The sequence below is a fragment of the Brassica rapa genome, chromosome A03 (genome assembly GCF_000309985.2).
Source record: "Brassica rapa cultivar Chiifu-401-42 chromosome A03, CAAS_Brap_v3.01, whole genome shotgun sequence".
Taxonomy (NCBI): Eukaryota; Viridiplantae; Streptophyta; class Magnoliopsida; order Brassicales; family Brassicaceae; genus Brassica; species Brassica rapa.
In genome coordinates this window covers 26,259,943-26,286,002 of record NC_024797.2, presented here as the reverse complement: position 1 = coordinate 26,286,002, position 26,060 = coordinate 26,259,943, and the positions used below count along the sequence as shown (strand labels likewise).

The following is a 26,060-nucleotide window of genomic DNA, read 5'->3' as shown; positions in this document are numbered from 1 at the left end:
GATACTTTAATTTTTAGTTTTATATATTTAAAATGTTGATAATAAGATCTTTTGAAAACATGTCCAATGGTTTTAGTGGATATTTTAAAATTATTAAAATTTTAGAAAGAGTATGAGAATTGTTTCTAATTTAAAATTTTATTAAAAATCTCATTTAAGCATTATATATTAATAAAATATAAATAAGATTCTCAAAATAATGAAACAAAAATAATAATTAAAGTGATTATTCCAAACTTGAGAACTTCAGTTTAGTAGTTTCGGGTTCATAAACTATTAGCTAATATTCTTAAATTAATTATAGATGCTCATTTAATTTTCATTATTACTTTTATTATAGTAACAAGAGTTTATTAAAAAAATTAACGCCGGCTGCGTCAACCAAACGAACAGCACCAAATCTACCATGTCAATATCACACGGAAATGCATTATCTTTGCTCAAAAAGAGCAGATCGGATCGGGAATACCATCTTCGGAAGGTTCAGGGGATCTGTTGGTGAGCTCTTCAGGGGCATATGACTCGGTGGACTCCATTGCCTCTGCAGAAGATAAATAAGAATCGAATCTCAATCGACATTACCAATACAAAAGGAGATAAGAGTCGTTCGTGGGAATTTGAGATTGAGATAAGAATATTCAAAGAGTTACCTCTGTTCTCGCACAAATGGAATCTCCTCCTTACTTCCGTCACCGACACTCTCTCAAGCCTGTGGTTTTCTGAATCTGAGGAGGAGTTAGTCTGCGTCTCTGGACACTTGCTGGATTCCTCGGATTCGTCGTCTTTGTCGCCGAGCGATCTGTGAAGTGAATTGAAGGTTTGGCTCTTTGTGTCTTTCCACTAATCTATTTCTATCCACTTGCTTATTCTTTTGTTATTTTCCTTTTTTTTTAATCTTATTTAAAGATCTAAAATTATTAAATCAACTCAACTTTCATTAAATTACGATGACAAATGAGTTAGTGATTACACATTTTAGATTAGGTGATTTTATCTTTTCAAAATCCATTATTAAAAATATTTGAAATAACTATGAGAGTTTAACATATTTAAAACATTAAATTATAAAATGAATAGCAATTAGGTGATTTATCTTTTCAAAATCAATTATTAATTTAGTAAAAATCAATTATTAAACATTGATTTTTTTTTTGCATCCATTAAATGTTTTTCTTTGAATTTTTCATAGTTTGTTAGTTATACATTGGCAACAAAAAAAAGAATTAGTGATTACACATTATTAGATTTTCAAACTATACAACACATCAGAGTTGACAAAGAAGATAATAGATACTTAGATTAGATACCATTAATGGTAATGCATGTCTATTATTTGGATTGGTCCATTAATGAATGTCAATAGTATTAGTTATAATGTGATTTAAGTATTTAGTCCGACAATAATGGGAAGTGGCAACCAGTATTTGCCTCATGACAATTCTATGCAGATTAATTAGTGAAATTTTTATTAGTCACTAGTGGCTGGCCTCCGCGCAAGCGCGGGGATTTTGGTTTAATTTGAAATAGACCTAAGTCAACTGATAACATTGCCATGTGTGTAAGGAAATGTTCATTTTCCATCAAATAGTTTAATATCTTCAATTATAATGCTTAGTTTTTAAGTGTTTGTTTTTAAACTTTGATTATGGCTTCTTGTAGGAAAAAAGAAAGTTTATAAAGAAAAAAAAACAAAAAAGTTTATAAAGCTTGATGAGGTCGGCTATTATATATGATAGTTTAATTATGCGATCTATATGAATCTTAGGGTGAAAATAGTTATGAGCATTAGTTGGGCTTTAAAATTTTCGATTTGAGAAAATCACTGGACTGATACGTTAATTTAAAAGTTGTCGTGTTTTGCTGTAAGACATCACCTAAGCTTTTTGCCATTTTGTAGTTTGATAGGCTGTCTAGAAGTTAACATGTTTTACTTTCTGAATATGTATTCCTGCATAAATAAAGGAGAGGTTTGTTTTGCTAAATACGGAAAGACACGTCAACGTTCCTCTTTATTTAAAATAAAAGTAACTATTCACCGAGTAGGAGATAGTTTAAAGACATTACCAAACTTCAGATTCAGAAATAGATTTCACTAAGAGGATGAGCACATATTTTGGGTTGTTTTCTTGAGAAGTGATGGAAACCAAGATTTTTATTTTTTAGCATGAAAGTATTCAACTCTTTGATGAAGTGGGCTTGTGTGTTGTTGTACTCCGAATGCCTCGCCATCAAACCTCTAGAATATGTTAGTCAAATTGTGGTGGTCCTTTTAAAAATAAGACGACATCAGATTCTTATCATATTGAGGTTGATGGCTGTTTTACTATCTGAATATGTATTCATGCACAAAGTGAAACAAAGCCTTTTTCCCAATATGCAAATTCCCGTCAACGTTCCCTTTATTAAAAAAACTTTATTTTAAAACCAAGTAACAGATAAGCAGAAGATAGTTTGCAGATAATTCAAAAAAATAACCAAAGATGGAAGAATAAAAAACATGGAAAATAGTTATTTAAGGTACAAAAGTTAAGTGGGAATGACATTGTTGGACTTGAAAATATTACTCACATGCGCTTGCGGGTGTTCTCATCGTCTCCAAAGCTTGGTGGTTTTGCTGCCTCACCGTCCATTTCTTTCGTGTATGCATCACATGTGAAGTTGCCAGATGCTGGTGGTTGTTCCGATTAGTCGTACACCTGTGGTGCTTTGCTGCTGCTTGCAACCTGAAAAACAGTTTTGCATGTATTTTGTTTTAGAGCTCCCCAGACAATAATTCAATTAAAACTTATATTAGCCAACCTCTGAATGTGTGTTGAGAGCCACATCTTCAGTGATTGAAGAGACGGTGAAGGTTCAGTGGTTGGGGGTGAAATTAAAATAGGTTTAAGTTTAGTGAGTCAATGAGAACAACCTTAACCATTTTAAAAATATAAGATGAATGGAGTGCTGGGGTGGAAGCTAACCTCCTCAAGAGCCATTGTGGCTGCATCTTTCTTGGTCTGTTTGGTCATCTCCGTGTCAGACACCACAAATACAGCATTTTCGTAGCCATAATCTAAAGGCTACTCGACATGGAACCTGGTAAAAGTGCGTGAAGTGGTGACGTTTGTTGATACTTTTGGATTGTTCTACCTTCGAGTGAGTATGATTATTCTGTACCTGATGACTCCAGTGACGTTTGGTGAAACACATCTATTGCACTGTAGTGAAGTCTTGGATTTTTCCAATCTCCTGCTGCAACCAGTGCAAGCGACAGAAGACCTCTTCTGCCGACCAACCATTTTGCTGGAGGACACCGACGATCCTAGCCTTACATAGAAAATAAGCCTTATGGGTCTTAACGGAGAGAAATAAATGACCATTAGTTGGAGAATTCTAAAGTCGTATAGTATTCACAATATAGGATGACAGAGTTATAGTAACCTAGTCGTTGGACTTTGGAGAGGCACTGTGAAGATCTCAACATGTGGGAGGACCTCTTCTGTCCCACCAATACCTCCAAAAATTTTAGGATTCACCGTGATGACCACCATGACAGAGTGGATAGTATAGCCTGAGCACAAATTCCCCGAAAAACTTGTGGCTGCGCCATCCTACAAACTGTAATTGGAGATAAAATAAGTTAAGGAAAAGAAGAAATAAATGGAGATAAGCATGGAAACTTTGAAATGGCGAGTATGAACTTACAGCTCAATGGAAAAACGGACGACAAACGATTCGTTGCTGCCGTCATAGCCTTACATGAAACATATTTGTTCAACATCTGAGAGTGTGAAAAGTATTTTAGGATTCAATTGGATTGGTGAATTTAAAACTGAAAAAGGAAATAGACTCTACCTGGGAGTTATAAGTTCGTATTTGCAAGAGCGTGGAGATCGTCAATGTTGGCCTTGGTAACATCTGTCTGGACAGAAATAGCATCGGAAGCAGACATTTTCAACAGTTGAATGAAAGATTAGCCGGTTGAGAGACACAATAAGCGAGTAAGCGATGTTTGATTCCCGATCATGGCATCAATTATTTACAGAGATATCGATAGAATGAGAAGAGAGGGGGAGCTGAAGAGTTCCATGGATTTTTATTGGAGAGGGAAGGAATAAGGAGGTGAACCTAATCAAAGCCAAAAATAGCATTGACTGGTGAAGGTGATACGACAAAGTGGAGAGAATTTGGGTTTCAATAATAGACGTAGCTTAAAACAGGCTTATTTAGGTCTTTATGTGGGGAACTATAAATGGGTTCGGTATTTCTATAAAGTTGGATGGTTCGAGGCCCATAAAACAAAAACTCTTGATGACGTGTCTAAATGATTGGTTCTAAATATTTTGTTCTATGTGGCATGCCTAAAAAGCTTTAAAAATAATCCCTTTTATATAGTAGGATATTTTTAAAAATATTATTTAGATCCTATAAATGGTAGTGTTTTTAGAATTTTTACCCCATTTGTCATCACATCTATAATTTTATTATTTAATTTAAATTAATTTGTCATCACAACCATTGTATTCTTTTATTTTGGAAAAGTATCACATTCATTTGTCACCAAATCTCTTTTCTGGAGTGGCTTTAAATATATCTTCACTAATATAAAAATATATCTAAGATAAAAATGTTAGCTTAAAGTATATTAGAAAGATATTAATAGAAGATCTAATGATATATCCCCCCATTTAAACAAAGAAACTCCTATAAATTTGATGATTTAGAAAATTCATAGCAACAAAGAAGAACACTAATGCTAAAAGTGCAACTGAATAAAATTAAGACAGAAGATGGATTCATTGACAGATGATATCTGCGCATTGGTACTTGCAAGATTACCGATTAAGATCTTCACAGGTTTCAAACTTGTTTGCAAGCATTGGAAATCAATCGTAGAGTCTCCGTTTTTCCGTAAGCTTTTCATGTCCATGCACCAAAACTCAGCCTCTTCTTCATGGTCCCTCATGTCCACCGATCACGTAGACCCAGAGATGGTGGGTTACTACAACCAATGCGACACTTGGGGACTTAAACGACCACTGGGCTCTTTCATCAAGTCTTTCTTAAACCACAAGAACCGGAACCACAAATACATACGAGTAAGTGCCGTGGCTTACTCCGATGTTGGGTGGATCTTGATCTATGCAATGTCAAAAACCAATGAGAAGTCATCCCTCTATGTGGCTAACCCGGTTTCACATGAATGCGTAGAAATATTTATTGATTTTCTTCCTAAAGGGTTTGAAAGAATTCGATTTTGTTTGTGGCAATGGGGAATAGCCACACGAGTTGAGAACGGCATCCTTTTGGGTTACACAGTTGTTGTCATTAATCAAAAGTGGAGTGACACTAAGTTAAGTTGTCTGATATATTCATCTGAGACAGGCATGTGGAGTTTGGATACTTCCTTTTCCAACTATCATTACTGTCAAAATTCGATTAGCTTGAACGGTAACCTTCATTGGCTCCCCCGGAACAATGACTATCAAGAAGTTGTATTATCCATGGATTTTTATACTAATAGCACGGGTTCTGATCGATGCCGTGTTTCTCCTTTTCCTGATTTAGGGAGAACTACCAAATTCAAAAGATCTTGTACACCTTGTCATGGGTTTCTCATGTATATGAACATAGTCTGTGCAACCAAAGTGGATGGAAGCCTAGAAGAGAAGTTGTGTGTATGGAGGCTTCAGAGCTAGGGATGGCAACTAATATCTGAAATCTCCCCAGGTCCTATCTTGACCAGTTTCAACTATTCTTCGATGACGATAAACCCCTTCGATGCGAAAACAGCCTATTTTTGGAGCATGGAACAAAAAAGCTTGCTATATATTAACTTACACAACGGTAAGTCTGTGATCTATAATCAGTTCGAACTTACAAGCGACGGTCGCACTATGATTCCCGCTCACGACCCGAGAGCTGTTATTTCTCTCAAAAATGCATACAATACACCGAACAAGGAGACCTTATCCCGTTCGTTCTCCCACAATGGTTGTATCGATGCCCGAAAACGGTGAGAAGAGTTTAGACTTGGTATTTCCGAGTTTCTTTTGGCTAATTATTGTTATTTCGCAAGATGAATACATCAAAGAACGACTTTTAATTGTTTATTGTCCCAGACACAATGCAATCAGATTCCCTTCCTGAACACAGAGAATTAATGTAGTTAACTAAGAGAATCTCCAAAAGCAATTTCAAAATTTGAAGTTCATATTTTTAAGTTCTGTCAATTCACTTAAAAAATGAGATATTTCTAAGGACAAAAATCTTTGTATCAAAGCTTTAAATTAAATATTTAAACAATTTTATGAAAGATATTTCACTAATCTAATTATTTGACCCCACCAAGATATTATATTAATTTCTTTGTAGATAATGTTTTAAATCTTGGGATCCATATCCAGTATCTTTCTGTTTTCTGATTTACTTGACCTGAATTTTTTTGTTACTCCTGAAGATTTAAAAGCATAGTTTATATGAAACTTAATGCTTCTAAATCAATTATCTCGAACTCATATGCTTATTACTTATTAGTATCCAAAAGAATACGAAGTCTTTTTTACTTTAGTTGAATAAAAACCCGGAGTTTCCTTTTACGATATGGTTTGTGAATTTCTGAATATAAATACAAAAAGTTTGATTAACAACCAAAATAACCCATTAAATTAATGTAATTTGATTCATCCGTGATTAAAGTCGCCTCTGTCGTCTCAGCCATTCTCTCCCTAATTCAACACAAAACATCAAGAGCTTTCCAGGATCCTAACCAAAGTAAGGATTTTTAATAAAAAGATAGGATCTAAGTTTTTACTTTTTAGTCATGTAACTTGCTCTTCTTCTACGTTACAAAAGAAGTACCTTTATATTTGTTTTGGTATGATCACGAACTCTGTTTGTTCGCTTCTTCTTGTTCCTCTACTGGTTTGCTCTGTTTGATAGATTTATGAAATTTTTTTTTGTTTTTGTTTTAAGCAACTTGTTTAGTTTCTGGTTCTACTCTCTCTTTTTATGATCTCTCCGTGTTCTGTTCTTCGTTTATTAGGGTTTAGATTTTTTTTGGAAAGTATCTCTGTTTATATTAAACCTACTTTGAAGCTGAATCAAGCTTAATTGGATCATATGATTTTCCACGACTTGTCCAACAAATTTTAGTACACAAGAGTTTACAAAGGCTTGAGAGTATTGATGTAGATACAATTCTATTGTTTTAAAATTTTAATCTCCTAATATATCCTTTTGTTTTGGATATGATCTCATTGTTAGTGCAAAGCTAAGTTACATTGAAGTGTTTAATATGGTTTCTCAGTTACCAAGTACGATCATGAGATTTGTAAGTAACAAATTTTCTTTTATTTGGTCAGGTTTGTAACCTAAAGAATGGGCTGCTGCTGCTGCTGTTTCCCTATCATACCTGAAGTAAAGCTTCTTTCTAAATGTTTTTCACTAAAAGTTGTTATTTTTTGTTTTGTTTTGTTTTCTTGATGTTTTATTGTTCTTTATGCAGAATTTAAGAGGTATAGATGAGCATGTTCCTTTATCTCGTACCTCTCCTTCCTCTGTGGTACCTACTGGAGCAGTAGATAGAAACTTGGCCTCTAATCTATACACTGCGCCGCTTCAACCTCCTCTTCCTGTATCATTCTCGCCCAGAGATCAATCAAAATTGCCGACAACTCAGAGCAATTCCAGCCAAGAAGCTAAACACATTCTTCCAGAGAAGCAAACATGGCATGTTGGTGATCAAAGTGATATTAATCTAAAGAAAAAGGATCGAGAAACCATAGACGAATGTCCAATTTGCTTAGAAGGTACATTCAAAGTTACATACATTTTGTTAAATGTCTTCCTTCTTCATTTGATTTTTTTTTTTTTTTTGTAGAATATGAAACAGAGAACCCGAGACTGCTTACGAAATGTCGCCACGATTTTCATCTCGCATGCATTCTTGAATGGATGGAAAGAAGCGAGTCTTGTCCTGTTTGTAACAAGGTTTGTCTCGGTAAAAAAAAACCGCCTTTTTCGATTTTTCGAGTCACATGACTATAGAGCATGTTTCTTTTGTTCTTTTGGCAGGAGTTGGTACTCCCTGAATCATAATCAAGAAGAAAAAACATAGAAACTGGAACAAGAAGTGTGAAGAAAGGTACATAAGATTTGATTTAGACTTAGCATTAGGTGATAGTGTTGTGGAACATGATGAACATTGTTGCTTTGAATTCTCCTTTTGGTTGTTCTTTTCTTTACCAATCTTTTGATTAATTTACATCAGAGACAAGAAGACATTAGGCTGCAGACAGAACTTATATTTTATTACCCTCTGTATAAATCTAATTCCTATGTCTAAAATAATGATTATGAAAAAGAAAAAAAAAGATACTCTTAACCTTTAACTTTTACAACAAGAAAACAGCCCTAAAGACCTATCTCTATCTATTACGGTGAAGTGTTGTGACTCTGATGAACATTAGATGAAAGCCTCGTTAACTTACTCAATGTCTCTCTAGCCGACACAGTCCCAGGATGATCCTCACCCGAGATAGAAGTTCTGATGAAGATTGCTTTTCTTATTAGATCATCAGCCACACCAAACTGCCCTCCACGTAGAGACAACTTAGCTCGCGTCTCTAGCACGGTGGCTCGAGCTAAAGCAAGTTCTTCCCATAGAACAGGGTTTAGCTGAGCACTTGTCTGAACAGATCTCCAACAAAGCGACTTGTCCAACCACTTCTCCACCGGCTTAACCAGCGTTTGGTCAGCCGCTTCTAGCGCGTTTGTGCAGACCCTGAGCAGCTCCACGGCCGCACCGCACCGCGAAAACGTCACGAAGGTTCTAATCGCTAGAGGCAAGATTACTTGTTTCACAAGAAACAGCAGCTCTGTTATCTTCAGCTGAATACTCGGAGCTTCGTTGCTGAAACCGAAGAGCAAGAAACAAACCGCCCATATCTGATCCGCGGTTTCAACGCTCCAGCCTTTGTTTATCACAGCCCGAACCATCGCAGGAGCAGTCTCGTTCACCATCAGTCTATTTCTCGCATAGAGTCTCACAAGCTCGTGTATCTGTACAAACCCTAGCTTGACGTTACTAGCTCTAGCGATGTTGAACCTAAGCAACATGGAAGCAGCTTCAGCTCCTGATCTTTTCGAATTCGAAGACGCAAAACCACAGCTTATAGCTCGTCTCAGTCTTCTCCACAGACATCCTCTGTGCTTCTCAGGGAGTTTATAAGCAGCCAAAGCTAATAGAGAGGCTGGTACAGGCCCCGGAGCTAACCACCCGCTCGCGACAACCATTCTGGTAGCTAAACCCCTCGGTCCATCCGCGTGGTCGAAGATCGAAAAACACACTTCAAACAGCTGCAACAGAAACACTCTTCTTCTCAACGCACTACTACATGAGGACATCTCTCTCAACGGCATTCTGTTTATAGTATCCAAAAGCCGGGTCGGGTTTATAGGAAGCTCTGACAATATAGCTCCCACGATACCTAGTCCCAGCGTTAACCTCCCTAGCTTCTCTTCAATCACTCTCAACGCATCCATCTCCTGAACCGGATACTCTTTAACGTTCCCCTGCATCAATGCCATCGCTTCAGCGGCAGAGAGGTAAGGGAGTCTCAACGGCTCCATGTACATAACTCTGGAGAGACGCGTAGATATCAAAATGTGAGTCTCTCCTCCGAACCTGGGGAGAAGATCCATCACAAGCTTCGAGTCCCACCAGTCCTTTTCGCTCTCCAAGTTATCGATAACAAGCAAGAAGGGTATGTCCCTCATCAGCTCTCTCCTTATCCTCGAAACCGCGGTATCTTCTTGCTCTTCGAAGCTCTTGAACCGCGTTTTATCGGAGAAATTCTCCACCCCAACGTCAACGTCCAAGTACCGATAAAGATTAAGATAGTTCTGCCTGATGTAACGGCTCTCGCCACCTATCCAGAGAACCATCTTGTACCTCTGGTGATGCCTGTAAGCGAACTCGAGAAGCAGCTCGGTTTTGCCAATCCCTGCTTCTCCCGAGACGCACGCCACGCCTTTCCCGCAGATGATTTTCATCGATCTCTTCTTCTTCTTCCTCCTCGTCTTCTTAACTAACTCAATCTCTTTCTCTGACTCTTTCCAAACAACTTTGTTCTTTCTTTTCGCCGGTCTTGTCGCCTTTAACTCGAAGTAATCCTCTCCATCTCCGAACAAAACAAACTCCAGCTCTGAGAGCTCCTTCTTCCTCCCAACGAACCCCTCATTCCGCGGATACGGAAACTCCTCTTTCGCCGCTTTATCTCGCCATTTCGCCAGCCTCTCGACTACACTTCTCCTCCCAACCAACCTCGTAGCCAACAACTCAACCGTTCTGAACACACAGTCTCTCCAGTTACCTTCATGAGCCTCAATCTTCCAGTCATCAAAGCGCGATAGCCCGTTAACCGCCTCTTTCCACTCTTTCTCAATCCCTCCGTAGCACTCCCACAGCTCGCCTCCGTGCTTCTCCCAAAGGTCGCCTCTCTTCTCCACTATGTCTCTCACGAGACAGTCCTCTCGAGAAAGATCGAAAAAGAGAGGGACTAGATTCTTCTTGTTGGCGAAAAACCGGAGCTCCTCGATCGTGTAAGGGTTCTTGAAGGACTTTCTCGTTAGGATGATGACTCCGAAGGAAGCACCGTCCATGGCTTTCTCGACTATCCTCTGTTTCCGAGAGCTTCTGCATTTTGCTCTGTCCGACATGAAGCAGCTCATCCCTTGAAGCTCTAACTCCGCTCTGAGCCAGTCCGCGAAACGCAGCAGAGAAGGTTTTTGTCCGTGCAACCCCAAGAACACGTCGCCACATCTCACCCTGTTGTAAGAAACCGACGCAGAAGATGTCTGAGTATACCTAGAAGGTGTGTAAGCGTTATGATGAGGTTCAAGATTCTGAGATTGAGGAGGCTGTAACTCGAGCTCAGGGTCTTGAAAGCCAGAGCTGGAGGTAAGAGGATCGAAGCTGTCACAATGAGCATCAGACCGAGTTGATTCGGATAGCTCTTGGTGGATTTTGTGAGATCTTGAAGGAGATTGGTTGGCTGAGAAGAAAGCAGTTGAGGAAGATGAAGACATTGTCGGATACTGTCCGAGCCTGGAACTGTCACCTCGAGAATCCATAACCACAAACTTTCTTTTATTGACAATCTATCAAATCCCATTAATGCAGCCTATAAATCCATCAAAGCTAATCTGATATGGGAAACAAAAAAAAAAGTCAAAAGCATGAGAAGATGCAAGATTTGGACAGAACATGAAGCCTACAAGGAAACTTTCTTAGTTCAGTGTGAATAGTTTTACATGATGGTTTCACAATAACACTTGCCAAATAATTGAGATTTGAGAACATTGCAGATCTAACCAGAAAGGGAAATAAAATAATTATTTTTATTTTTTTCTTATTCGTCCATAGTGATTTAGATCTGAGAAAACTTACGTAGCTCGGCGTCTTGAACAGTAAATCACCAACAAGACCATCTTGAGCTCTTTCTATTCTATAGGGTTTGGTTGAAAGTCCACCTGAAGAAGAAGAAGATAGCTTGGATTAAAACGACGACGTGTGTGGATACGTTGAAGAGAGTGTATCAGTCAATGAGAAAGGAGATGAAAGTGAGAGATGGAGAAAGCTTTCAAGAGAGAATGGAACACTAAGGAGCTTTCATAGAGTAATAGTAGTAGTAAACGAATGCATTGCCATTTTACAGATAGACTTTGATAAGGACTCTCATTTATTTGTTGGATTTTTATTAGGAATAAAAAACAGAGGAGACAAAAGCTGAGATCTTTTTTTATATAATTGAATTATTCAAAGAAAGATTGAATTTTGATCAAAACCCAGATGAGAAGATGAAATGTTTCATAATACCAAGAAGAGGAGGCTTACCGTTTTGAGTTTGAAGTAAGTGAGAGGCAAAGAAGATAATGAGTAAGTTGTTTTTTGAATAATAAGTAGTAAAGGGGTCCTTATCCAATATACAGAAACATGGGCACTGTCAAATCACTCAAAAGAATCACACAGTCTCTCTCTCTTTCAGAGATTTGCTTATATATTTTCTTGAAATATTATTTGTTCATAGGAGGAAGAGAAGAGACAGAGATTGGGAGAAGTGAAATTTCGAAGTTAAAAAGAATTTTAAATAAAAAGAACTGAGACCTAAACGGAAGAGAGCTCAAACTAGGTATGGCTTATGGGCTCCACATCACAAGTCATTTTCTTATTGAACAGTCTTTTTCTTCTTCTTTTGATTCTGATGAACAATGATTCTGGTAAGAAAATTTCATAAATCTAGTCTTCCTGTTTTAGAGGAAACAGAGGTTTTCACCGTTCATCATAGTCACGTCCCTCCACTTACCAGGATATGGGGCCAGTGGCGGAGCCACATGCATCAAGATGGGGGCCACTGAACCCAACAAAAATTTGAAAATTAGTGTAAGTTATTGAATTTTAATCTGTATGCCCCCATTCAAAAAAATTTGTTGCCCCCATATCTTTGTTTAAACTGTAAACCCACTTAAAATTTTTAGAAAATAGTATTATATTTAAGTCCATTTAATATTTATGCCCCCAACAAAATATTTTCTTGCCTCCGCCACTGTATGGGGCGTCAGTGTGCCTTTTGTGTCTGCTATCTTGTTGATAATGAAATTTAAACTATTTAAGATATATGTTTCCACCATAAAGAGTATTCATTAACCATAAAGAGGATATACATAGTTGTTTTTTTTGTAACTGTATACATAATTGTTTTGTGTTTAAATGTGAAGAGTATACATTATTGATGACGAATGCAAGTTTTAAAATGCTGATGGATAGTTGACACAACAAAAGGAATCGTTTTGTGACGTGCAAGTGGTAGACCAAAAGCCATGAAGTTGATGAAATCGTTGCGTGAATGTTTCCATTAGAAATGTAATAATATGGTAGGGCGTCTTGATGAACAACCATACGAAACTAAGTACTGTAGATAAATCAATATTGTTTATTCATATTATTATGCTGAATCGTGAATAGTTGCATTACAATAAACTATAGTATATTAGTTAGATAATTTCTTTGTTAATTAGTTTCCCTACTAACGGTCGGGTCAATTCATATAGATAGATCGATCACACGTTCGGTATAATGGCACGATCGATAATATGAAAACATATTATAATGGTCTGGATATATTTTATTACTATTATTTAAAGTATGCTTATTTATTTGTTTTTCCATTTGACATAACATATGATTTGATTGAATATAATGTGCATTTATTAATAATGATTTTAAAGATTTTGTTGTGTTTTGTTTTACTTAGACTAATTCATATATAAAATAAATATTAAATTGTTTTGTAAATATATAGTGCTAACTAAAGGCTGTTGTAACAAAAAAAAAAATTAAGAGACTGTTTCATTTTGGATTAGTTCATGTTAGTTATCCTAAAACTAATGTTCAAGCCAGTTCGGAGTTGACACGCAAAGGTGATTAAAGAACTGATTTTGGGTCTATAGTTTATAATGAAGTTTTATCATTCATATCCCTTGCAACTAATAAGTTTCGACGTTTTAATAAATGAAATTCGGTTCGTAATTAGTATTACTGTATTAGACGTGTTGACGACCAATGTTTTCGCCTGGGGGGGAGGGTGGGTTTGGGGGTTTCAATGATTGAGGACGTAGGACCATCCCATGAACGTAGCTTAATTCTCTGCTTTTCCAAGCAATAATTACATTTCCAAAATAAAGTCCAATAAATTATGTTTAGGATTCATGTATTTATTTATTAAAGGGCTGTCTTATTAATGTATACATTTGTGAAAAGCCTTAAAATTGGGAACACTGCTTAAATTTTGATTAACAAAGAAAACGCATAATCTGGGATTGGCTCAATCTGCAAAAGGTTTTGAATATTAAACGTATGATAATGAACTAATGTCTACCCTAATTCGAATCTTAAAACGCTAAGATGCTTATACAATTAAGATACTTTATGAAATCAATTATGGGCAATAGTCGTGTGTTTTTTGGTAGTAACAAAACAAATTAAAGGGTGTGCTATTTTTAATGGTAGACCGAATGATGTTCGATGTATCTCTTGTTGCTTCTCAAGTCGCTCCAAACACACAGTTTTGTATGTACATGCTCACTCCCCCCACCCCCACGTACCCTCACGTGATGTTAAACAAACTGTCCTGATTCCTTCCACAACTTCAATTTCACACGACTCATCTACGGCTCCAAATCAACGCGTCTCCAACACTCGCATCACAATCCTTATGAATCCATAATTAGGTTAAAGAATTTTGAAAACAAAATGCTTTAGCTTCATCCAAAAGAAGAAAGAAAACTGGTTTAAACCAAAACGGGTAACGTCAAATGAGTCCTATCAATTATGGAGCTTAATTGAACTTTAAGTACACATTTATCTGTTGTTGAAATGTTGAAAAGGACGCATTTGCGAGAAGAGCAATTATTATATAGTAAAATGAATACTGCGCACACGGCAGAACCATACAACGAATGCGTCCGAATTGTACATGTACCTTATGATAATACAACATCAACAACATGCATGATTGACTTTTTGGTAATAGTGAACTAAAATAATACAGAAAAGATATATGAAACTTTACTATTACCAAATAAATAAATTACATTTGTAGTACCACGGATTAGTTTGCAATAGCGTAAAACAAAGGTGTGAACTAAGATCCTTTTTTCTATGTGGTTTGGTGGCTGCTCTGCACAGAGAGTTCTGAAACATTACTATAGTATATTCATTATTAGCCCAACCACAACGATCCATCTATGGTTTTTAATTTTTTATCCATGTTATTTTGAATATATTTATCTTTTTCTAAATATAGTAAGTATACAAATATATAAAAGAGAAAAGAGATAAATAAAGTTAAGTTACGATATTTTCTATAATATATATTCTCACTAACTTAGACACCAATCACACCCAAAATGTAAAGAAGTTTGAACTTACTTCATGTTTTCATTACAAAACATATTGATTGGACTTATCAGAATTTAATTGGTCTGATGTTGCTGACAATATTGCAATGAATTGTATTCATTTCATTGTCATTGAATCTAGTCACAAATATGATACCTTAAATTGGAGCCTGTGAATATGATGGGAACATTTTCTTACTGCAAACAGTTTGTACAACTGATAATTATTATGAACAGTTTTATTATGTCCCATTTTCTATGGTTTAAGATTTACTTATAACAGTCACAAATACTAAATAACATTTCAACATCGTTCCAACATATAAATTCAAAATCATAATTCCTAAATCAAATTGTTCTCGTCTATGCATGTGTAGTGTAATTTAGATAATGCACATCAGCTGGTTCAAATAATTTCAACATCGTTTGGTCCAAATAATAAAGTGTCATCTCAATGCAGACTACAAAGACTATCCAATTAGTTCTCTTCTATAAATAAAAACACTCCATGTCGACAAAACTGCACGTTATGCACCGAAGTCCAAATACAAAAGATTAACTAAAAACTTTAAAATTATTTTTTTAAAGAAAAATTAATAAAGTGTAATTTAAACTGAACCATCCTCATTGATGTTCACTTCTGATGTTACTTTATTAATGCAATGTCAGTATTGTCTACTCGTGGCTTCTTTTATTCGAATTTAAAACTTTCGCATAGTTGTTAACAAAACATTTTCTCCTTTTCTTGAGTCTCTCTGCTCTCTAAACCAAGGAAGCTTTTTAAAAGCCACGAACCAAATAGGTCAAAACCAGAACTAAACCACATTTTGCGGAGTTGGAATGATTCATATTTGTTGTAACATTTTATATTCTCTGGCAAAGCCTGAAATAGAAATCACAGTCATTCAAACGTGAAAACCATCAAAGTAAAGTGATAATGGTTTAGCCAAAGAATATAACATGTTACAACAAGTGATTTTTCATGTTTTCAATGCTTAATTAGCTCGTGGGTAATGATAAGATGAAGGAGATGAGGGAATGAACTCATTTTTGATACTCTTTTACTTATGTGTCACAGAACTTTTTGGCATTGTTTGGGTCGCCGATACTAAATAGAGAGCTCGTCAAGCTTTAAGAGTTACAAATTGTATTGAAATTAGCAAAAAAAAAAAATCTTACAATTAAGTCATTTTGGTATTACAAACTAACCATGCAACCAAGTAGCTGTCAAGCATTTCATAATCAGAGAAACGAAATTTGTTTTCTTTAGATCTGAGATAAGAACTTATTCTAGCATCAGCCTCTTTGCTTGACAAAAATAAACACCAGGCTCTCGGTATGGTAGAAACTGAGGATTTTAAGCTCCATACAATCTTTTAGACCTCTTGATCAAAATTTGAACTTTTAAAATTGGAAGAGGCCGCGCGAACGCAGGCCTCCACTGCCACAAATTATGACGCAAGCTCTTCCACTTGGGAAGACTTTAAGCTAAGCACCCTTCCTTAATGTGCAATGGAAGTCACTAACTTAGGCCACTTTACTTCTTGATCAAGAGTCGACCCCGTCCAGGTAAGTATCTTTCAAAGTTCGACCATCTTCTTATTGTATACTACGCCATGGACGAGTGTCATATAGTGAAGCTTCCGATATGGGAGAAATGTTTGCAGACGTTATCTACAAGGCAGGGTTTTCGTGATTTTATTAATAACCCTAGATTTATACCTAGATGGGCCTCAACTTAAGGCCCTCCTCATGACTTGCCCAAAGATAACCCATTTTACCATGATATACTCATGATCAATGTCTTAGCCATGGTATGCTAAATTAAACATGTTGCAGTACTATGCGATTTTTAACTATGTTTCGTTGCTACCATCTCTTTGTTAATCTAATTTTTTTCAACATCATAAATGAAAATTAGGCTCTCTTGTACAATATGTATTTATAATTAAGAGGCCAAGACTTAAGTTGAGTCACTAACTCGAAAACACATTACATAATTTTTCACTAATACCGATCTCCACCGCGCCACCACCTCGCCCTACATTCCACGAAACAAAAAATCATTGGTTGCATTAGTAAATAAAAAGTATACTTTCAATAAAATAAAATAAAACAAAACAAAACATTGATGTAAATAATATATTTTAAATCTCACCAAGACTGATCCCATCCGGGTCGAGACTTGGACATGCCGTAACGTCCATAAGGAAAACCGTAATGTTGAGGGCGTTTGGCGTTTTTAAACGCGCAGCAACCAACGCAGTAAATGGCGATGAGGAAGACAACAATGACTACGTTAACTATAGAGAGTTTATGCCAATCACGCCGCACTGTCTCTAAAACGCCAGCTCTGCACGAGTCACAGTCGTAGCAGAGCACCGTCGCAGCGTTGTTCCACCGGTAACAATCGGATTCTTGCTGTATTGGCGTCTCCGTGTTGTATACGCACGATGTTGGTGGTTTGCAGCAGCCAGACTATATATAAAACTGTGATTAATATCCGAAACAAGTATTTGTTAATTGCAACATAGATAAAAGGAGTACCTGAAGAGGAGTCAAGTCCTTTTGGAGATAATCAATAGGAGTCCAAAAAGAGAGCTTAGAGCAAGTGAGTGAGCCCAAGAGACAAGTCTTTATAGTCAACCAATAATTAGCATCCATTACCCTTGTTTTAAGCCATGGATGATACTCTTCAAGCTTAAACTCTTTATAAACTCTACCAGTCACACCCACACCACCACCATGGTTAGTTACAATAAACCCAAAAAGGGTCAAACCCATGAGCGCAACTATGATGAAGACCATGAAGAAGAGGTACACCCACAAGACCCAAGCTACGTCACAGCATGCTCCTATCAGACCAGCTAGTGACAAGACCATGATTGCTAGGCCTAAAACCAGAAGTGGCTTCTGAAGGAAATGCTCGCATGTTGTCTTGCTCCTACCCATCCATAGAGCTGATCCTATTATAACTATAGAGGAGATTAGTGTTAGGATGTTCAAGAATCCTATCACTGTATTGCTCATTTTGTTCATTTCCCCTCTCTCTTTTACTGTTGTTTAAAAATTTGGAGTTATTCTTTTGTGTGTGTGTGTGTGTTTGTACTCAATTTTTCTTGCTGGCTTGTCTCTCTCTCTCTATATATCTTAATCACATATGCTTCAGCCACTTTATATTAGACATTTTTAATATATAACTAATAAAAAGTTGCTGTTGGTATATACACATTCACACGTACATTATGATCAAATTTCAAATAAAAAACTTAGAGAGAAAACAAAAGAAAAAAGTTGATAAAATTATTCTCTTAACTTTTTATCTAACTTCTTGGTGTATGCTACTTTTTATGTGATAATGTATGTGTCTTCACTTGCTTTATTTTCACCACTTTGGAATTTTGATGAGTGGCTTTACCTTTTCTCAATATATTTTTTTTTGTTATTTCGTAGATTATGATATTTGAAGCTTTATCTCATAACAATTCAAAATGTTGGTTGGGAGACTTTTTCTTCAATTTAGGCTTTTATGTTTCTTGGTTAGAACTTGGCCATTAAGAAACATCTCTCAGCTCCAATATCGATAAAGGAGTCCATACTTCACAAAGTGGGATAATCATAAGCCAAACTTCTTAACCATTAAGTAACTTCCCCGCCCAACTTTATATCATTTTGGTTCATGAATTCATCTAAATTAAGTTGAATTTACGTGGACACAACAGTTCAAACTTTCAACATGTAAGATAAAAATTTGATCATCAAAAATATTTTATACTTATCAATTACATCATCATTGTTAAATTCATTTCTTAAAGGTTTTGTCTTTGAATTGCCAGATATTCGATGCTAATCAACTTTTTTTTTCTTGTCTATATCAGCCATTTAATCCACTAGATTACCATTGTTAATTCTCATTTCTCGGGATTTGGTAGAAAGTTAGTGTTTTTTTCCACGAATAAAACAATAAACAATTCTGATCATTACTTGTCAGATAAGTATAAATGGCTCGACTTAATATAGGAGAAAAGCAATAAGTACTTATTATCTTAGCTTTTACGGTCAAGCTCAAGCTGAACTCTCACACCTTCGTGGCACAGTTGATGCAGCATCAAACATTTGATTGATGCAACTAGTTCTGGTTCTTTGGTTCTGTTACTGAAAATTTAACATGTGGAACAGAAACAAAGCATTTGAACATTGAGAGCTTAAGCTCAAAGATCAAGAACCTAATGCATGCACCTACTAGAATTAGAACCTAATGAAAGGTAAGAAATTGAGCGTCTTCTAACGATGTTCCATACTTTCTACATGACGATCAAAAAAGAAAGAAAGATCAACTAAGTCTTTCTTCTTACAAGCCTGGCATAAACTCTGCATTTCCAACCTCGAATCAACCAAGATATATCAGATTTTCAGAATGTAGCCCAACAAAGATACAATTCCGTTGACATAGTTACTTTCACATATACAATAATACAATGTAACAAGATATAATTCCATTGGTACATAATAAATTACACATTTACAATGTTACAAGATCGAACTCCAGTGGCAGAATAAGGTAGTAGCACACAAGAGACATATATATGAGATCACTAAGAGGAGTGCACATAAAATAAAATATTGATACATATTTTAGCTTGATGATGATCAAATAATATGTGGGAAGACTTATGTCTTGGACTTGAAAGGAATGGCTCTGATGACTATCTGATGGTACAGAGCAGCAAGAGCAGCACCAATGAATGGTCCGACCCAGAAGATCCACTGCAGATATAAAAACAGAAGAATCTCAAACTCGATCTAGTTACCAACTCAGGTAACAGTTTTTTTTTCATAAAGTTCAGTATTTGATGTAAGTCACAACTATCACACTTAGTGAAACCGTTAATGTGATTAAAAAAAAGGAACTTACATGGTCGTCCCAAGCATGATCCTTGTTGTAGATGATGGCAGCTCCAAGACTCCTGGCCGGGTTAATTCCAGTTCCAGTGATTGGAATAGTGGCCAAGTGCACCAAGAAGACAGCAAACCCAATTGGAAGCGGAGCCAAGATCTTCAGAATGTCCAACGACCAAAATACACATGAGTTAGGTTCTATGCCAATAATATAAATCAAAATCAATAACAAAAATATCAAAGAAGAATAGAGTTTTAGCAACATACAGGGACATGGGAGTCTCTAGCACTTCTCTTAGCATCAGTAGCTGAGAAGACAGTGTAGACAAGGACAAAAGTTCCAACGATCTCTGCACCAAGACCTGAACCCTTTGTGTAGCCATGAGCCACCAAGTTGGCTCCACCTCCATTAGACTGATATGGCCGTGGCTGAAAACCCTTGACCACACCAGCACCACAGATAGCTCCAAGACACTGCATTACTATGTAGAAGACAGTTCTTGTCAAAGAAAGCTTCCTCGCCAAGAACAAACCGAATGTCACCGCCGGGTTAATGTGTCCTCCTGAGATTCCGGCAGTACAGTAGACAAGAGCGAAGATCATGCCGCCGAAAGCCCAAGCGATGCCTTGGATACCCACGGAGGCACACATGTTGGGAGCTCTCTTGACCCCCATGACTGTTAAAACGGTGACGTAGAGGAAAAGGAAAGTGGCTATGAACTCGGCTATGCCGGCTCTGTAGAAGGACCACGACTTGAGCTCGCCTGGTTCGAAGAACGGAGCCGGAGGTGGTTCCTTGTAGTCTTTTCCCTCCGTCTGCGCCGCCGTACCGATTGGCTGCCTCTCCGGGAACTTGTTTGCTCCCACATTCACGTCTTCTTCTTTTCCCTCCATTGTTTCTCTTCTCTCTCACTATGGAATGGAAGTAAGTGAAACGTTGAGGCTCTGCTTTTATAGCCGGGTCCATTTAAACAAACAATTAAATATCTAGATTTTAATATTTTTTTCCATTTATAAGCTAATCGTTTGCTAACTGAGCAATTTCCAAATCTTCTATGTAGTTATTAACCATGAAAATTTCTCTTATTATTTTCAAATGTTTATATAAGTTCATAAGAGTTTTTCTTTAACATGAGTTGATAAGAATTAATTCAGTGAATATAAGTAGAGAAAAATGCAGTGTCTTGGAGACAGCTCTTATTCCCTCCATTTCGATTTAATTGTCATTGTAGAAAAAAATTTAGTTTCAAAATAAGTTTTGTTTTAGAGTTTCAATGCAAAATTTATTAATAAGATTTTTCAATTTATCTGTGTGTATAAGCACTAGATAGACAATTAAAATGGAACGGATGAAGTATAACTTAATTAGTCGTGTTAAAAAAATAGATAACTTAGATAACTTAATTAGTTTATCATAACTGATATCTACCTAAGATTTATGGTAGTCCATGTTAATTTGCAATATGGTAATGGTATTGCACACAAGTATGTTTTCGATGTTTTGCATTTTCGTAAAGACTGTTTAGCTATCATTATTTGTTTTTTTTTGTAAACATGTAAGACTTTAAACACGTTTAATTGTTTTTTGGGGATAAATGGTTTGTTTAGTCTTTGAACATTATTAAGCTTAGAAAGTTAGAATCATTTGGCAACAATCAGTGGATGTAGGTAGATGAAATGGACTGGACAACAGCGAAAACGAATGGACATAAGATTAAGCAACCGCAACATCTATATAATTGTTAAAAACCAAATATATTACAACTCAAATGAAATGGACATATCCAACATTACGTTTCTATCAATTTATTTAAATGATATTATTATCATACAGCGCAGAATACACCTCATATCGATCGTCAATACTGGCCTACAATCAAAGTAGCCATCATCGAAAATGTTGATGCCTTAGCTACCAATGCTTCATCACTATTGCCTAATCTGGCAAATGATTGAAATATGTTGTAGTATGTGAATAAAGCAAACCCAAATTGAAACTCTTGTTAGTGAAAGTTTGGGGTTGGATTGGTTCCGATAAACTAAAGTCAGATTTAAGAAGATATTATGATTTATAAAAAGTAAAAGTGTGATTGAAAATAGTAGAAATTTTGTATCATTCACTTTTGCATTAATTTTTGCTTTTTAATCATTTATTTATTTTTCTTTTTCTGTTTAATTTCTTTTAATCATTTATTTGAAATACTTTTATAGGCACGAAATACAGCAAAATAATCTTTTTGCAGTTTATTAGTACATCACTTTCGCCTCAGGATCCACAAAAGCGTAAAAGACACTATTTATAGGTTCTTGGTTAGTTCAATATTTTCAGATTTTATTTAGTTAGTTTTTAGATTTTTATCATATATTATTAATGGTTTCAGATCAGTGTAGGATATATCCTACATAAAGTCCATACCATAGTTTTACCCCCCCAAAAAATACATACCATAGTTGCTCTGCTTCGTCATTCATCGTTTGTAAAATATATTTTAAAATAGTTGATTTTCCATGAGGTCATCCAATAAGTTTATTCTGCTGATTTTGTCAACCATAACTCTCATCAGTTTAGTTACAGAGAGTCGAAAAACAATACCATCTCAAGAGAAGAAAAGAGAGTTGGAGAAACTTCTCAACCATATCAATAAACCTGCGATCAAAAGTTTCCAAGTAAAACTTAGCCCTTTGTTTTCTTAACCTTCTGATATTTTTCTTAATAAAATTAACAAGAAAATGTTGAACATGAAACTTATGTTATCTTTCTATGTACAATCACTGTTTAAAAGCAGTTTTTGGGAATGGAAACATAAAAATTATAGGAAATATATCTATGTAAGATATTTAATGAATTAGCGCAATTACATTGTAGGAAGGAACAAAAATAATCATATTTCAACAATACAATATTTTAAACAAAGCAGTTTTGATGTTGTAGACTTATTTAAAAAAAAAACTATACTAATTGATTAGAACCAAAGATATTTGCATTTTGTATAAGAAAAAAAAAACTGAATGGCTATAACTTTTAACCTCACTTTGGGTCTCTGTTGTATTTGGACCAACCATGTGTCTTTTAAGTGCAACAATCGAAGTCATTTCAGAGCACATTACCTTTTTCTTTGCCTTTTGTATTTCGACAGAGCAAACATGGTTATATACTGGATTGCATTGACATTCATAAGCAGCTAGCCTTTGATCATCCTTTGCTCAAGAACCATTCTGTTCAGGTTTTATTCTACAAAACACAAGTTAAACCTATTACAGATTTTTTCTTCTTCTAATGGATTCAAATATCATATGCAGTTAAAGCCTACAACTATACCTAAATGGACAAGAGATAACAATACTTCTCAAAAATCAACTTCTCTTCCATTTCGACAAGAAGAAGACATAATTTGTCCACCTGGGACTGTGATTATTAAAAGAACTACACTTGAAGATCTTATACAATTCCAACGTTTAGAATCCTTAGGATTGAAACCAACTTCAAAGGACAGGAACGATGATCCACCTGGTCATTATGTAAGTATCATTTCTTGTTCACATAGCTGAGGCCTCCTAAAAGAAAAACCCTAAGGTCCCTAACGTGTGCTTATAATTTTTTTCCTTTTCTTTTGATTATATTAAGACTGCCGTTGCTCAATACTATGCACTCAATTTTGGTGGAAAGGGAAACATTAATGTATGGGATCCCCAAGTCGAGCCTGATCAATATAGTCTTTCAAGTTTATATGTCCAAGGTGGCAGTAGAGAAGACTTTGAGACCATCTCAGCTGGATGGATTGTAAGTCCAAATCCAATTTTTACTTAAAATAATTTCATAATGATATAAAAACCATAAATTTGACATAAAAAGAAAATATCTCCCAGGTGTCCCCGAAACTGAACCATAATCATAGTAGCTTATTTATAGCCTGGAGTGTAAGTTTCTCAAAAATATTACAAGTTTTGACTTCATCATATGGTCCATCTACACTGGTAAAATCAGTCTTTTTTTATTCAAAACAGGCAAACAAGAAAGGTTGCTACAATACATTATGTCCCGGGTTCGTACAAGTGAGCCGCAAGTTCCCACTAGGAAGTGTTGCCAGACCAGTTTCCAAGTATGGTGGTAAACAATTTCATCTAGAAATCAGCATATATCAGGTATATAGCACCAATGTTCTCAAATTTTCCCATATCGAAAGTGGAAATTAGATATTTTTCACCAAAAACATGAAGTAAAAATTTCTCAATAGATCGATGAGTATTGTTTTCTTAAATCCCAACAAAATTAAAATGTACAAAATTAGTTTAGTGTAACCAATTAGAATAAACCAAAAATCAGTTTTGAGTTGGCTTTATCAGATAAAATTGCACTAAATCGAACCAAACCCAAAAAAAATTACAAATGTTTTTATTAATTTGGTTTCCATTTTTTTTTTGTTAAACGAAGATTTACTGGTTTTGGTTTAAACAGGAACGTCTGACAAGAGATTGGTGGTATGTGCTAAAGGGGGAGCCAGTTGGGTACTGGCCAAATCCATTGTTCAGTTATAGTGGTTTAGCCGAGGGTGCAGATCATGTTTGGTGGGGAGGAGAAGTTTTCAGTGCAGATAAAGATAGAATAAGCCCAATCATGGGAAGTGGATTTGTCCCGCAAGATGATTTCGGAAAAGCAGCTTATATCAATGGTCTTAGAGTGATCGATCGTTATACAAGAAAAGTTATGATGCCACCAGCAAAAGATTTAGTAGTATACGCAAGCAGTCCAACTTGTTATAACGTCAAAACGATATCACGTCGTGGTGAGTATTGGTCTAGGGCTATATTCTATGGAGGACCTGCAGGATGCACTGATTAACACCCTTATGCTTCTAGACTCTATTAATTATGTAATTTCCTTCTTTTAGACTCATCTCCGTAACGTTTACCGTCGAGCTCGTAGCACAAAATGTCCCTTTAGGAAGGAAGTGAATTACAAAAGTATTGTTGGCACTTTTTTATGTATTTGGATTAACTTTTTGGCACTATATTAGTTGCCATGATTTCCTCCAATAAGCCCCATCTGCTTGCTTTTGAAGTTTTGAGCATTGGCTAGTTTATTGCTTTGGTTTATCAGAAACATATTTGGTTTATTCTCTGATCAGAACAAGTTTATTTCTTTGCATATTTGTAGACTGGACATGGTGATGTATTTGATTGCATTAACATTTTTGTTTTTAACACAGATAGCATTAATATTTATTAGCAGCTCGCCTTTGATCATCCTCTGTTCAAAAACCATTCTATTTACGTTTCTAGTCTATATAGCAAGTTACCTACTTTTGGACGCAAGTAGAAATTCTTACAAGATTTAATTTTCTGTATAGATTAGCATTAGCTAATTTTATAGCTGAAGGAGAAACGTATTTTTTTCAGTATTAATATACAGAATTAAATTTCAGATCTTTTTTTTTCCTTTGAACTTTCTGTGACCGTTAATAATATAAGTCCAAGATAAAATAAGTTTGATAATTTATTATAACTAGGTGATTTTTTCGTGCTCATGCACGGGTATAAACTTTAATTTGCACATATATTTTATAAAATTCGTATATTTGATATATGTTGTTTTAGAAAAAATAGGAAAAATATATTAAATCAAGATTCCATAAACATAACTTGTATTATTTTTAAAGTTCAGACACATTTATGGATATATAAAACAATTAAATCATAACAATTTTTTTATTTGATTCTTCATATTTTGATTAGTTTGCTTATTTATGTTTTGGTATATTGGGTTCTATTTTTTTTCAAATGACTCAAAAGATTTTATTACAATTAGACTAAAATAAGAATAACATTGTTAGTATTGATTATTGATTCATAAGAAAGTTACACCAAAAACTCATATTAAAATTTTCATTCTAACATTGTTTGAATTGTTTATTCAGTTTTAAGTTAGTAATTATCAAATAAAAATAAAAATAAAAATGATATTATATGATAATGTTTTTTTATTAAAATTATAATCATTTATTCAAACTAATATTCATCATAAAAATATTTTTGTTCTTGTTTATTAGCCTTACATATTAATACATTTATTTGGTTTTAAAATACATTAAAATAGTAACAAAATCTAATTGTTTGTTTTTGAAAAAATATATTATATAATCAGTTTATGTTGTCAAAAATTAGTTTTAATCATTTAGTATAAAATATATTTATAATAAAATTATTATTTTTGAATATAT

The 26,060-nt window shown here is 35.2% G+C and overlaps 6 protein-coding genes, 1 long non-coding RNA gene and 1 other non-coding gene across 14 annotated transcripts; 3 read left to right on the top strand and 5 right to left on the bottom strand.

Moving 5' to 3' along the window:
* Positions 1-289: 289 nt before the first annotated feature.
* LOC103861397 lies at positions 290-2,780 on the bottom strand. Its single transcript, XR_631535.3, has 2 exons — positions 651-2,780; positions 290-541 (listed from the first exon to the last, which is right to left on the bottom strand). It is a non-coding gene; the product is annotated as an uncharacterized LOC103861397 (long non-coding RNA).
* A 1,992-nt stretch (positions 2,781-4,772) lies between these two features.
* LOC103861395 (F-box protein At3g28330-like) lies at positions 4,773-5,681 on the top strand. Its single transcript, XM_009139103.3, has one exon. The coding sequence runs from the start codon at positions 4,773-4,775 to the stop codon at positions 5,679-5,681; it is 909 nt and encodes a 302-aa protein (XP_009137351.1).
* Positions 5,682-5,905: 224 nt separating this feature from the next.
* Positions 5,906-11,794, top strand: LOC103861385 (E3 ubiquitin-protein ligase AIRP1-like). 4 transcript variants are annotated; one of them, XM_009139091.3, is made up of 6 exons: positions 5,907-6,756; positions 7,347-7,401; positions 7,490-7,793; positions 7,865-7,974; positions 8,059-8,128; positions 11,499-11,794. In XM_009139091.3, the coding sequence occupies exons 2-5, from the start codon at positions 7,363-7,365 to the stop codon at positions 8,080-8,082; spliced, it is 477 nt and encodes a 158-aa protein (XP_009137339.1). In that variant the 5' UTR covers positions 5,907-6,756; positions 7,347-7,362; the 3' UTR covers positions 8,083-8,128; positions 11,499-11,794. The 4 variants fall into 4 exon arrangements, with proteins under 4 accessions (XP_033143993.1, XP_009137339.1, XP_009137337.1 ...); XM_033288102.1 differs by lacking the exon at positions 11,499-11,794 and having other exon boundaries at positions 5,906-6,859; positions 8,059-8,277; XM_009139089.3 differs by lacking the exon at positions 11,499-11,794 and having other exon boundaries at positions 8,059-8,277.
* Positions 8,274-12,142, bottom strand: LOC103861386. Of its 2 annotated transcripts, XM_009139092.3 has the most exons (3): positions 11,882-12,142; positions 11,435-11,517; positions 8,274-11,190 (listed from the first exon to the last, which is right to left on the bottom strand). In XM_009139092.3, the coding sequence occupies exon 3, from the start codon at positions 11,116-11,118 to the stop codon at positions 8,419-8,421; it is 2,700 nt and encodes an 899-aa protein (XP_009137340.2). In that variant the 5' UTR covers positions 11,119-11,190; positions 11,435-11,517; positions 11,882-12,142; the 3' UTR covers positions 8,274-8,418. The 2 variants fall into 2 exon arrangements, with proteins under 2 accessions (XP_009137340.2, XP_033143966.1); XM_033288075.1 differs by lacking the exon at positions 11,882-12,142 and having other exon boundaries at positions 8,274-11,168; positions 11,435-11,673.
* A 3,964-nt stretch (positions 12,143-16,106) lies between these two features.
* On the bottom strand, positions 16,107-19,125 carry LOC103861388 (tetraspanin-5). Its single transcript, XM_009139093.3, has 3 exons — positions 17,491-19,125; positions 17,102-17,421; positions 16,107-16,984 (listed from the first exon to the last, which is right to left on the bottom strand). The coding sequence occupies exons 1-3, from the start codon at positions 17,980-17,982 to the stop codon at positions 16,951-16,953; spliced, it is 846 nt and encodes a 281-aa protein (XP_009137341.1). The 5' UTR covers positions 17,983-19,125; the 3' UTR covers positions 16,107-16,950.
* Positions 16,358-16,520, bottom strand: LOC117133296. Its single transcript, XR_004457097.1, has one exon. It is a non-coding gene; the product is annotated as a U1 spliceosomal RNA (small nuclear RNA).
* Positions 19,126-19,363: 238 nt separating the features above from the next.
* Positions 19,364-21,056, bottom strand: LOC103861389 (probable aquaporin PIP1-5). 2 transcript variants are annotated; one of them, XM_009139095.3, is made up of 4 exons: positions 20,854-21,056; positions 20,110-20,793; positions 19,855-19,999; positions 19,364-19,710 (listed from the first exon to the last, which is right to left on the bottom strand). In XM_009139095.3, the coding sequence occupies exons 2-4, from the start codon at positions 20,734-20,736 to the stop codon at positions 19,466-19,468; spliced, it is 1,017 nt and encodes a 338-aa protein (XP_009137343.2). In that variant the 5' UTR covers positions 20,737-20,793; positions 20,854-21,056; the 3' UTR covers positions 19,364-19,465. The 2 variants fall into 2 exon arrangements, with proteins under 2 accessions (XP_009137343.2, XP_009137342.2); XM_009139094.3 differs by having other exon boundaries at positions 19,376-19,710; positions 19,859-19,999.
* Positions 21,057-21,301: 245 nt separating this feature from the next.
* On the top strand, positions 21,302-25,961 carry LOC103861390. Of its 2 annotated transcripts, XM_009139096.3 has the most exons (7): positions 21,302-22,509; positions 22,980-23,066; positions 23,143-23,361; positions 23,468-23,623; positions 23,710-23,760; positions 23,848-23,985; positions 24,299-25,961. In XM_009139096.3, the coding sequence occupies exons 1-7, from the start codon at positions 22,351-22,353 to the stop codon at positions 24,680-24,682; spliced, it is 1,194 nt and encodes a 397-aa protein (XP_009137344.1). In that variant the 5' UTR covers positions 21,302-22,350; the 3' UTR covers positions 24,683-25,961. The 2 variants fall into 2 exon arrangements, with proteins under 2 accessions (XP_009137344.1, XP_033143983.1); XM_033288092.1 differs by lacking the exon at positions 23,710-23,760.
* The last annotated feature ends 99 nt before the right edge of the window (positions 25,962-26,060 follow it).